The following is a 14,688-nucleotide window of genomic DNA, read 5'->3' on the forward strand; positions in this document are numbered from 1 at the left end:
ATTATCAGAAATAGAATAAAGGAACATAAAATTGACATTAGAAATATTATATGAGAAAAAGTGAAAGAGAATCATATTTACACATTTACACATGTTTATCTACAAGGCTACAAACGATGTGCACATTTTCATTTAGTGTTTCTTATTAGCCGTTCGTGTGTATGACGCGTGTCTCTTTTAGGTCGTATTAACCTTATACTTGGTTTATTGTTATTTCAACATTAAATATGGCTCGTTAAGACCTTTCAAAAAAAAAATTAACGATTTGTGACGATACGATATTATATTCTTAGAACGAAACATAGCAACCATTATAATATTATATTGTATATAATTATTAAGGTTTATCCACTCGTTGGTATCTACCACGTATTTAAACACCAAACAAATGTATACACCTATATTGTATTATACATATAATGCTTATCGTAGTATAGTTTCTAACACAAGTGCATAATATAAATGGAAAGTAAATAATTTTCACTCCCTGTCTTTTTATCTTATCACTCTCTCTCTCTCTCTCTCACACACTCTATCTCTCTCTTTCGCTCTGTATTTATCGGTGACTCGCACCGCGCTGACACGGTTTGTAATAATTTTACGTTTTACCAAAACACGTTTTTCGTTTGATATTTCTACCGATAAGGTTCTATCTCTCTTTCACTCACTCTGTTTATCACCGAGTAAACCAGCCGATGTGCGCGTGTGAAAGATAATATTCCTACGAATGAATCGCGTGCAAAGACCATAATAATAATAATATACGATATCTTTAATATGCCCACTAAAAATTTAATGGTCTATGTGCCCTTTTCGTTCTGACCAGGACGTTTTTTTTCCAATGTTTGTTTTTTCTACCTTCGTTTACTAAGGAGTGGAGTCCACGTTTCCTGACACCCTGTCTTGTGGAGGCCGTTAGTTCTATTGGGTCTAATGGGTTATTAATTTACAATTATTTTGTACTCGACGTGAATACAAACTTATCGTACACTACTGCCTTTTAAGATGGTTTTATTTAATCTGATCGAACGGCTTATTTTTTTTAAAGTAAAAAAAAATATATATATATATAATATATATATACATTTATACTATTATAGAAGAGGATTAGATTGTGAGAAAATCCACTCAGTCACTAGATAATGTACAGAAAAAGAGAGGTATAAAAATAGAGTTTCTATTCGAAGAAAAAATGTATTGACGTTAAAACAACAAAAACAAAAACACTCGCTAAGCGCACTCTGAATAAACCATGATGGTCTTTAACTTGTATTTAACATTTATATAATTTTTATTTTATTTTTTACCCGTAAAATATTTTTCGTCTTAAGTCGTCTCTCTACTGTATATTACTTAAATTAATTTTTTAATACTTATTATTCTAAAATTATACATGATTTTAACACAGATCGTGACTGCTCAGATAGTTGTTTGTTTTGTTGTCTGTTAAAAATTAGTGTGTAAAAAGTTAGTACAAAACATACGAGTAGATACTAAATGCAAGATTAAATAAATAATAAATATCAAATTTTATCGAAGTATTAGTATTGATTGTATTCTGTCACTCTTAATTTTTGGTGATTGTCGTTACGGACTTGATTACTCGTAAAACGTTACCAAAAAAAGTCATCGGCTTAGCCACTGGTTTATACGTACGCAGACAACTTGTTCGGTCTACTATTCTACCTCTTCTGTAATTATTTATAGTAGAGAAGTCAATCGAACACGTTTGTATTAGGAAGTGACACTTGATAGGAATTAGCTTTGGTAAGTTTATACTTAGATATAATATTATATAGGTTCTATAGAATAAAAATATTTACAAAAATTAGACGTGTACCTATAAGCTATAATATCGTTTAAATTAAACATTTACTTTTAAATTTTTGTATATTTGAATTAATAACTTGTGGTAAAATATGTTTATCATTTTAAATATTATTTATTAATTATTCAAATATATCCAAACATTTATTTCCAATAATAAATGTTTAATTATATTTTATACTATAATTAAGAATTAAACTATGAAATATTTCAATTATCTCGTTGAATAATATGATATTATTAAAACAATATTAATTACAAAATAAAATACAATTTTAGATATACCTATAGTTCATACTACTCTTAGCAACTTTTTTCATAGGCAATAGTATTACTACCCCAGGAAGAAGGGAGTTATAATTACGATTTTCAGTTAGGTACTTCCGGTCATTTATAAATATGTAGGTGTTCTACGAATTATATAAGCTTAAATTTACTTTCGGTTTTAAATCTTAATAAGAATCAAAATTAAATATTTACAGAATAGTTAACTTTAAAAAAATAGTTTATTATATAAATACTATAATAATAACAATATGTTCATCTTAAATACGATAATAAATTTTATAAAGTTAATTAACTATTATGAAGAGTAAGCAACAATTTATTACTTGATTTTAAAGTACCTTCTGCAACTGATTTTTTAGATTACATAGAACTAAGAATTTCAATTCACCTAAACCATATTCTAACTTATATAAGCCAGAATTATGAAATATTGTGGCTCCCCAGTTTGAAATTTTAATGAGGCTATAAACAAGAATAAAAACTTTAATATTTTAATAATATATACCCACCTATTAAAGTTAAATTAACTATGAATCAAGTAAAAAAAAACTGCATTATAACTTCTTCCTTAAATTAAATTTTAAAAATTCTGCTACTCTTTTGTTTTTATTCATATTTAAAAAAAAAATATTTTTAGATTTTAAAAATATATATGTTTTATATTTAATTATTTAATTTTTATTCAACCAAGTTTTTAAAATAATTTTTTCACTTAAATATTTTTACTTAAGATAGTTAAATATATTTTAAAAGCAAAGTATAAATTGAGATGTATGCAAAAATATTTGTTATATAAATTATACATAAAAATAATTTAAAATAAGTATAGTGTATAAAAAAAAAATACTAGTTAGCAATAAAATAAGTTACAATTAGTTTTTTTTTTTTTTTTTAATTTAACACTACTTTTTAATTAAATTTATATTTAGTTAATTAGAGTATTTAAATTTCTTCTTCTTTAACAAAAAATAAATAAATAAATAATAATAATAATAATTATAATAAAACATTTAGTCTTTGCACTAACAGTATTTTGTATAACTTGAATAATTTTTTTTTAAATAATAGTAGTTTTATCGAAATATAAGTGGATTTTAATTAAAATTAAGGTGTTGGTGGATTTTTTAAAAGATAATAAACAGTTTAATATATTGGAAATTAACTTATAATATTTTTATAAAAGTTATAAAAAAGTTAAAATGTGTTATATTTTCTTATACCAAGTAAAAATACGAGTATATTAAAGAAAGAAATCCCCCCCCCCACAAAAAAAAATTAAAAATATTTTTTGTTTTTAATATGCTTACGATATTTTAGAATAAATATATATTATATGGTTTGCATATTTTGACAAATGTATATGCTTCTCACAAACTAAAAATATATATTTAACTATTCTATTTTTCAATCAAAAGGAAAGATTTTCTTTTGAAGTATCTAAAGGTTGGGAAAGAAGGATTTATTTTGCAACATGAAATACCCTAAAGATGACTTTTTTTTTCTATATACCTACAAAAACCTAAGAAAAACTTAATTTAAACATGCTAGCTCGTTATAGATTTGGAGTGAATCTTTTAAAAAATGATGCGTATACAAGAAACAAAGATGTCCGGTTTAAAATTATTTTTATTTTTTTATCAAATCCTGAGTATATGATGTTTTTGTGAATTGTATATTAATTTAAATCAAATTAGATACACATTTATTTTATTTATTTTCAATTGTGTTTGTTAGACCATTTACTGTTTATTGGGTATCAAATCATTTTTTGTAAATTGTATTTTATTATTTTCAATTTAGCTGACTCACCAAATGGTTCAGTCATTAATTGTTTACCAGTTGTATAATAATTTGGTTGTACATTTTATCTTTATATAATTTAAAATTGATTCATAAATCAATAATATTTTTTTTTCCTTGAGGATTCACAATATTTTCCACAAACTAAACATAATAATAATTTAATAAACAAATAAAAATGTAATCAGGAATTATTATCTAAAAATCAACATGAAAGTTACTTGAACCGTTAACATTAAAATATTTTTGCCAACTTCAAAATAAAATTCAGTAAATATTATTTAATTCAAAATAAATATAAAAATTTGAACATAATTTCAAAGATCAAAGAATTATTTTTAAATATTATTAAAAGAGTACACGTTGACGATTAACCGTAGAAAAAAACTTTTGACATAATTTCAATTTTATTGAAGAGGTTTCCCCATCACAGTTGTTATGAAAGTAAGTTAATATCAAAAAGCAAATGTGTTTTTGTCACATTGTACATTAGTAAATTTTATAATAATGTACACATTAAATGTATGTAAATAAATTGTTGTTGAAATTATATAATTTTTTTTAGGGGGAAATATCATTCACTAAACCGTTTTCTACTTTTTGTTACAATATGTTTAAAATATAAATGTATACATTACAATATCAAACAATAATAATAATATACATTATTCATGCTGTAAAATGGTAATTAACTATATTATTATCTTTATACTCGTTACATTGAATTGGTTCTTTGCAGTGAGTTTACCTGAAAATTCCTATTAGTTGACGTGCCGACTTTAAAATAACCCACCTTTATACACGCTCTGAAGTGTACCCACGTGCCCATTTTGTGTAATACAATTTACCTAAAATTCAACACTTAGTGACAATACCTTAGCAGATAGTAGACTAAACGATGTTTCTAAAATGCACTGTATATAAAATCAAGATTTTTTTCTTTTAAATAAAACATCATTCCATTCTAAGTGCTGCTCGGCCTTTATAAATAATTCAGAATTTCAATAACCGTTATATTGTTATTGTTTGACTTTGGCAGATTTGAATTAAAATGTAATTATTTTATAGATATTTTAGTATTTAATAGACAATGTTTTTTTTATTCATTGTATTTTTATATTTTTTTTTTCAAGGCTGTTACAATAATTTAAGTATGATGTAATATATATCATATAAATGCCTTCGTTTATTAATATATGTATATATCGCTATGATAATTTAATACACGTGTTGTTTTATAAAGCAATAAAATATTTTTAGTTTTACTTTTTTAGTATCTTTTTTAGGGCGAAAGACTCATTATAAAAAAAAAAGAATATGTAATAAAACACTTACAATAAAAATGTTAATCATGATTATGGCTTTTGACGTAGACGAATCATTACGCTGAGGTAACATGCCCAGTAGGGCATATATTTCAAACGATATCTTGCCACGTTCGTTTACAGCTCAGTGAAACACATTCGAAAATGAAATTAAAATACAATTGTTGTGGATTGTGTTGTATTTAAAAGACGATTGAATTATATTTTGTACAGTCGAAAGTCCTGTTATCGATCGAAAAGTCCATAAAATCGTTACAAATTCAAGTAAAACGAGTCAAATAAATTTCTCAAAATGATAAGTTGTTCAAAAAAAAAAAAAAAAAGGCGTTCCAAATATATTTTCTGATACACACTCGTTGCGTGAAATTTTCGTTTAACTTTATTGGTACCTATATGTTATATTATTATATGTGTGAATGTCGTGTATATAATATGTGTACAGATAGTTTAGTTAGATAAAGTTTTTTTCCTTCAGCACAATACAATATCACATGTCAATAATTGCTTCACTGGTCAACATAATATTATATACGTATATGACTATGTCCTAGGTGCCAAACATGCGGAGTTGTTTGATCTTATATTTGGCGAATAGGGGTCGATCGTGCAGTCAACATTTTAAGCGGGGACGAGAGGGATGTTTCGCACAAAAGTTGTGGCTATAAATCACGATTCAGTATAAGACCCGGGTAAAAAGTAAAATATTTCAATGTAAGATGTATGAAGTAGTAAGACAGCAAGGGTAAAGAATATCAAACTAGAAACGTGTTTCTATTGTGTCCCCAAATGGATTTATTATAACGCCAAACGATTTATATGAGTTTGTTTATACTATCTACCTATACTTATTATTATAGATAAATGGCTTATGACTTTTTTATGTTTATTTTTCTCTTAGTTGTGCTCATTGCAGTCTAAGTCCCTAATTCGATGAGCATCAATATGCAAACGACGTGGATGTTCAATTTGGGTCTATTATCTTTTGAAGAGTAAACAATAATAATAATAAAAAAAAATAAAAATTAATAAATTAATTAATGAGTTAAAAAAAATGAATATTAAGTTACATAACGATTAAGTTTATTTTTAAATTAACTTTTACACAAACTTAATTATTTTTTCCATGGTATATAAGTATAGTTACCAATCAATTAATTGATTTTTCATAGTTGTGCTAATTTAATTGTATTCCTTATATACTCTTAAAACAAATAGATTTAAAATATGTTAATATAAATAATAAAAAAAATAAAAAATGGCCAAGTATATAAATAACTGTTTTGATATACAAATTTAATAATTCACTGTAATTATTGCATTCAACTTAAATTTAATAATAAATTATCATTACATGAAAAAAAAAAACTATTCTGAACTAAATTTTCAACCTTTGTTACTGAGTAAAATTTAAGATAATATACGAGGTAATATACATAACACCTAACGTAAGACACGTGTTAATTTAGTAAATATTTCTTTTATATAATTTTAAGTCGTTAAAAAACAATTATTTTTAAAAATAATTACATTTTTAATGTATTTTTTATCGTAATAATGGTTCAACTACCTTACTCACATTTAAGGCAAATAGTTTATTAGTTTATATACATTTAAAATATATATGAGTGGATTAGTAGACAAATGTTTTGTGAAATATAATCCACTTCATTCATCTAAATTTTAAATTCTTATAACTCATAAAATACTTGTACAAAATTAAATTTTATTAATCGAATTATTCTGAAACATTTATTTTTTTTCAAATAAATAATAAATGTTGTCATCAAAAAAAATAAAAATAAAATAGTACAATAACTACAAATTAATAAAACATATAATCTTCTAGAAATATTCCATATTGTAACAACTCAAAATGATATAAAAAAATATTCGCAAAAGTTATAAGAATTTTTGAAAAATATGAGTGTCTTATATTAAATGGAAAAATCAATTATATAATTATACATTTATATTATTATAATAGTAGTTCAATGTATAATTATTATCTATTAATAATATTTTTAGTTGATTTTTTTTTTTTTGATAAAACATTGTATTATAATATAGTATATAATTTTATGAACCAATACTAATTTGCCGCTAAATAGTTTAAAAAGGTTCGTTGTATAAATATAAAAAATAGCTTAAAGTAATATATAATATTTTTTTAAATATTATTAGATACTAATATACTTAAAATATTTTAGTTTTTGTAGATGTAAGATTGGGTTAAAATAACACTTGAAATTGGAAAGTCATAATGGCATAAGCATTTTTTAATCATAACAACAGACATTAAAAATAATGAAAACTGTTTGAAATGTAATGCGAAAGAATACCACGACGAATGCACAGATTATAAGTGAGGGGAAGACCGGGTCGAAAGGTCTGACTAACAACGCAATTCCAGAACACTCCAATTATTATTGTGTAAAATTTATAGGTGATATGGCTGATACAATATAGGAATATTCCAACTATTGCACCACTGATCACTACATAAACTGTCTGACGAGCTATAGAAATTATGTATATTTTACCTGAAAAGCATAAGTCTGCTCTTTTGGGTCTTACTACTATGCAGGTAAAAGACTGGGATAAGAATCAGACATTAGTACAGCCTTTTATATGCGTCTTATCGGTGAACACGTGACAATGGTCCCGTGTTCTGTCACAGAATTGAATAAATAGGTGCCGTGTTCTATAACGAAATTGAATCAGTGTAATAGCCAAAAGTTATGAATATCACTTCAATACTTTTAAAAAGATAAATAATAATACGATAAGTTTAAACAGGTGCGTAAAAATAAAATATAAGAAATACAGCGTGAACCAGGTTTACATAAATATGTTTTTAATTTTATAAAACAACTCAAATCATTATACTTCATTTAAGTATATAATTTTGTCTGAACTTACACTTAAAATTACCATAAGTAAATCGTACTTATATATATTTTTTAGATTTTTGAAATTCAGTAAGCACCATTTATGAGAAACCTTATTTTACATTTTCAAATCTTAGATATAATCATCAAATAGCTTAACCATTTTTAACTGTAAAGTTATTTTCAGATGTTTCATAGCTATGACAAATTTTGTCAAAATTTAAATTTTAAACATTTAAAAAAATGTTGTGATTATTATTTTTGATATTCATAATAAATATTTATATATCGATAATATTTTTATTTCTTTATAGAGACCACTTATAAGAAATCTTATAATAAAATAATAAATACAACCAATTATCTAATATCTATCGAAAAGCACCTCAAAACTGAAAATAAAAATATAAAACGAATTGTAACTACTCAAAAATGTTAACTGACAGAAAAATGAAAATAAAAAAAAGATATACATCATTGTTAATTAAATATATTCATCATTCCACTCAGAGTATAAAATTAATTTTTATATGTATTCTATTTTCTATATATATATATCTGTTTTAGTTAACACAACATTATTATTATTTTTTATACGTTTTACATACTCATAGATTATAAGTATTTACTTGAATAAAATATACCTGTTATTATTTTTTTTTTTTTTTTAAATTAAATTAAGTATTTTTTTATTATTATCATTTGAATTGGTATTGTTTAAAGTAATTTTAACTTAAAATTTTTATTAAAATGTTCTATTTTAACTTAACTTAATGACTTAAAAAAAATTAGATTTCTTACACTTGGTGATTTGTTATGGATAAAATATTGTTCAATTTAATTTTTCTTTTACGTCATAGGTACAAGTTATGAATTTAATAAGCATTAATCATTATTTTCAAATTTTAATACCTGAAATTAACGTTTTTTTTTTAATTATAGCTTTGTGTTTAATCTACATAAAATAGTATTATATCCTATATTATTATGTGTTCCGTTCGATGAATTTTTAAAGTTGTTTAAACTAATTATGTCAAATGCACTTATTAAAATATATATTCAATTTGCCTAAAAGCAAATATATATTATTACTGTTATTATAATGATATATTTATAATATATCGCATATAATATTTAAAACAGTTAAACTTTAAAATTGATTATTTTTAGTTATATTAATAGATTTTTAATAATTATAAGAGGTCCTAGAACCATGTTATATTCATGTTTATAAGTATTTAATTTAAAAACGTTTCAAGTGAACCTCATTAAGTATGATTAGTTCAAATTGTTTATAAGAAAATTTAAACGTTTCTACATATTAATTGATAAATTCTAAAGAAGATTTGAAACTAAAATACACACACACACATACACACATACACACACACATATATATATATATATATATTACTTCAACAACTTATGTTAATTAAAAATTTATTTATATCTTAATTTTTAAAATAATTAAAGTATTAATCAAAAACATAGAAATATATGTTTTTAAAATGGATATTAATTTAAATAATAAAAATGTTATTTAAAGCTAATTAAATGTAAATACTTAAGTTTTGTTTGATATTTTAAAGATAATATTTATAAAGATTGATTCATCAACCATGCTCACCCCCATTTTTCTTTAAATATCTTCAATATACTTATTTAAAAACTAATAATTAGAATTTTTAAATATACTTAAAGACCATTTTTTCAAATACTTGAGTTATTTTGTATTACTTAATGAGTGTTCTAGAGAGATAAAAATGTATGTTTTTCAAATAACAATCTACCTTTTCCAGGTACTATAAGTTATGCAATTTATTTAAAAATATCGATGTACAAAAACAAAATTAAACGAGTATTTTTTGAGTTATATAACTTAATGTACTTAGAATACTAGATCGAATAAAATAACTTTGAACAATATATTGGAAGCTGTAGAAATTTATATTAATTTAACGTTTTTTTAAATGTGTAAAAATGGTCCAAGTATATAAATTCTAGATCCAAAATCACATCTATTTTAAATAATATTTTCAAAATAATTTTAAATTATCATTAATAGTAGTATACGCAATTAAATAACTGAAAACAACTATACTTTCAAATTTTAAATTAGTAGAGGGTAATTTTTTCAAAAAAAAATGTGTATTTAATAATTTACATTTTACACATAATAGCTTTCTTTGAAAAATAAATGTTTGCATTGTTATATACTTCTTAAATAATAAAAAATAACTCAAGAATTTTAAAATATAGTTTCTATAGGTATATTAAAAAAATCCGATAAACAGATTTTAAACAAATGCTTTGAAAACATTTGAAGGAAAAAAGAGGTGACCATGAATTATGATTTTCTGGACCAATCTATATAATTTATATATAGTAAAAAATAAAATAAGAACATTAAAATGGTTAAACATAATTTTATTATATGTTAAAACATAAGTCAGACTTTTAAAACTTTAAAATACCAAAAAAAACTTAAGTCTATACATTTTACAAACGTTAAACTGCATTTCATATTAAACTAAAGCTTCCAAATATCGGATACTCGCGAGATCGCAGAAATTTTGTCCACTATTTGAAGGTGTCAGCCAGTTATTTAGCGGAGATAAGTAAATAAAAATGAACAATGTAAAAATACGTAAAAAAAAAAATGCTAAAAATATATATATTTACATTATTTGTAAATATGAATATACTTATATATGATATTTATTTGAACCAAAGTAAATTATCGTATGAGATAGTCTTTTTTACGATGAATAAGATAATCTTTAATAGTATAACAATGTATAAAGAAGGAAAAATGTATAATATAATAATAAACACTATACATAAAGAATAATTAAAGTAAAAATTATCAAAATACGTATAGTCATAAAAGTGTCCACTATTTTGTTTTTCTATACCCTGTCCCGCGAGAAATCATGCCGCACGAAAACGTAAACTAGTCGGCTTTGAGCATACCCCGCTAAATACTTGTGAAATTTGGATGCATGTAGAGATACTACGGCTCAGATGATCGAACGATTTTATTCTACATGCGCAAATTTGGAATGATCTCTCGTGGGACAGACTATACTCGTATAGATAAACAATGAAAATATTCCAGTTTCTGAAAAAATGTCTACTATTTAGAGGTATCCGTTCAGAAAGGTTCATTATATTCATAATAATTATTAGTTTTAAAAATAAATTGTTATTTTTTTTAATGAATATTTAAATGAATTTAAAATTAAGATATAAATACATTTTTATTAAAACATGTTGTCAATATAATATGAACACATAAATATTTTTTTTGTTTTGAATCTTTTTTAAAATTTAGCAATTATTATAATGTAGGAACTTTTAAAGTCACTTATAAATAATGTGTTTTAATAATTTATGTCCATCGCATACATTTTAACAAAATAAAAAATGAAATGTTCAATGCTTATAATTATTTTAAAACAAACATTAGTGAATAATTTAGTATGACCTTGTAACAATATAGTTACTATTTATTTTATTTTTTAATTGTTAAAACGTTTGTCTTTAAGTACTCATTTATATTCAGTTCACATAAGGCCTCTACACATAATAATAATATGGTAGTATTATATTATTTCTATTATACAAAAATATAATTTTAACAACAAATTAAAATTTAAAAAATGTTATCATAGAAATCATATAACTTTTTGTATTAAATACACGTTATAAAAACTTTCATTTTCTGTTTCTGGCTATGTTCAATATTATTGTAAGATGATAAACAATTATCTAGTTAATTAGGTATGATTTTATAATATTGATAAATTAATTTCAGATCTGGCATTGTAATAATATGTTTTTATTACATAATTAAACGTATTATACACAGTTTATTAAATTGCACTTTTTATCATACGAACATAAATTCACCACATTTAAGCAATATATTCATAAGTGTAAGAGTGGTGAGATTTTTTTTTTTTTTTGGAAGGGGGGCTGTAGCCTTGGATGTAAACGTGAACCGACTTGTGGAGGGTTTCATCTGCATTTGGGGGGGGGTTAATCCTCCTAAGCCCCCCTTAATTATACCTATGAATATATTTAATGTAATAATATAATAATATAATAATATAACATTAGGTTTATCAAGAAAGATTTTGAAACTACATCTACTCATAAAAAACATTGGATGTTTACTGATCAGACATAATATTATATGTATATTGAAAATAAAAATATCAAGAATATTAATTGAGGTGGTCGAAATTTTCAATCACAACATAATAATATGTAATTTTAGTGCTTGGGTTTGTGGAAGATAAGCCACGTGTTACAGACAATATTGAAACCGGGTTCATTAAATTTGTAAATCATGCCACCATTCTTCCAATTTATACATCCATAATACTCATATTATAATACTTGTCTATGATCCCATCACTAATAGTGCACTCAGAAAGCCTGCAGTGATATTATATAGTCCAATGGTCGTATTTATATCCACGTCTATATTATTATACTCATCACGCAGACAGATACAACGTAGGATACGAACACAGTTATTCCACGAACCACATTGAATATTGAACGCGCGTTAGAATCGGAGAATAATATAATATAATATCATTATAATACTGAATCACTATGTTATTATTTCGTAATGCCATTTGCATTTGTCCGTCATCATCATCAGAGTATTATAGGTGCTGTTGTATAGTTAATCTTAATCAAAGTCATTTGCCTTAAACCCATGCGATCGAATGTTATTGTTTTACAGCTGGGGTACAATTACGGTTCAAGCCAACGGCCTATGTTATATAAATAATTAAATATTCATTCTAAGTTTGATTTTATGTTATGAGCCGAAAAATAAGCTGGTTATCACATATTTATATGTGTATGTTTTTTTAAAAATTATATTCTATTTTCCACCGCCTTTTGAAGCAATAAAAACATTTCGATCTTCAAAATTGAAGACAATTGGTAGCAAATAATATTTAGTTGGTACTTAAACATTTTCATGGTATTCAAAAAATATTATTTTTGAGGACTTCAAACTCATATTTATGTATAATTCTAATTTAATATACACGATAAAATGTTCAAATTAATAAGAATAATTATTAGATATTGCATACTTATAAATTGAATCTGTTTATTCCAATTCACGGTATGTAGTTTGATATTTTTCAAAATGTATGTAGTATCAATTATTTATGTTATAAACAAACTAAAATTATAATTATTTTATCAAATAATTGGTGTAAGTGTTTAGTTTTTTTACGATAACTTAGGTACATAATTATATGTCTACGTTATAATATAATTTTTCCTCTTGTTATACTATTAATAAAACTTCCTGCAAAATTTAAAGCTACCTAAAATCAATGAACTAGAAAAATTCAATTTAAAACTATGGTGATAACATAAATTTCTAATCAATATAATTTATGCTTAACGTATAATTTTTTATTAATTAACAATAAAAGAAATATTGTGTTAATAATTTTATAACTATGACTAGGACGTTCTTGATTTCTTTAACTTGAAGGAAATTTTAACAATTTAGTTCAATGAAATATTTAAATCGGGAAGTCAATTAAAAATTTTGAATAATGCCAAACAGTTTACAGAAAGATAGGTTAACCAATTGCAAGTATACAGTTATAACTATAAATATCTACGGATGTACACAATGGGAAGAACTACACAATAATAGTGTTATATTTTAAACTTGATATAAAGTATTTAAACTTATATTTATAAATCTAAACCTTTAATATATTTAAAATAATTCAAAATAATCTTGAGTGAAATTAAATTATCACCATGTATATTTATTAATTATAAAAAAAAATTCACGTGGAGTACACTAGTTTTGATTTTTGAATTCGGTAATAAAGTCATGGTTTAAACTTTTTTTTCTTTCAAAATAGTGAATGAAATTAACGTTTATTTTTTTTTTCTTATCAGTGAAAAAATAGTCTTAAACTTTTAAATTTTCTTTTTAAAAGAACCAAGTTAGAATCATAACTCACAACTCATAATAATACCTAGTGTGTTGGTCACACTTAATTACTTAGTTTACGCACTGTCTCGTTCAAAATTAAATCGCATAATTATATACCATTGGTCAGTAAAAATTTTATTTTATTAACCGGTAACTACTCAAAATTAAAATATTATAGTACGTAAAAAATTATTTTTCTGTTAGTGAAACAATGGAAAAAATATATAATGGTGCACTTACCCAGATCACGACACTTAAACAAAATATTGTGTACTTCAATAAGTTGATGTGTTTCTCTAATTTAGCTGCGGCTTTGGCTAAAGCGTTCTGGGCACTCACCACAGCCATCGTTTCGTCTTCACTGGTGTGCACGCCGTCGATTTTAGAAAAATGTATTTTCGTTTTTTTTTTATTTCTTCGTCAACTACAACCGTCGTCGGTACGCGAAAAAAATAAACTACTCTGCGTAGAAATCCACCATAGTATACCAACAAGTGGCTAGATAAGAGTAAACCATGGGAATGTTATTTACACTACGTAGCCGCGCCTAACTCTACATTCAGATAAC

At 23.9% G+C, this 14,688-nt stretch overlaps 1 protein-coding gene across 1 annotated transcript in view; it reads right to left on the reverse strand.

Annotated features, from left to right (window-relative positions):
• Positions 1-14,468, reverse strand: part of LOC112597981 (tetraspanin-2A) — a 159,842-nt gene extending 145,374 nt beyond the window's left edge. The window contains exon 1 of the mRNA XM_025344264.1: positions 14,361-14,468. Within this exon, the coding sequence (XP_025200049.1) occupies positions 14,361-14,468 (108 nt within the window). The remainder of the gene's footprint in view (positions 1-14,360) is intronic.
• Between the last annotated feature and the right edge of the window lie 220 nt (positions 14,469-14,688).

Source organism: Melanaphis sacchari, unplaced genomic scaffold, assembly GCF_002803265.2.
Source record: "Melanaphis sacchari strain LSU unplaced genomic scaffold, SCAv2.0 Contig44_pilon_pilon, whole genome shotgun sequence".
In the NCBI taxonomy this organism is placed as follows: domain Eukaryota; kingdom Metazoa; phylum Arthropoda; class Insecta; order Hemiptera; family Aphididae; genus Melanaphis; species Melanaphis sacchari.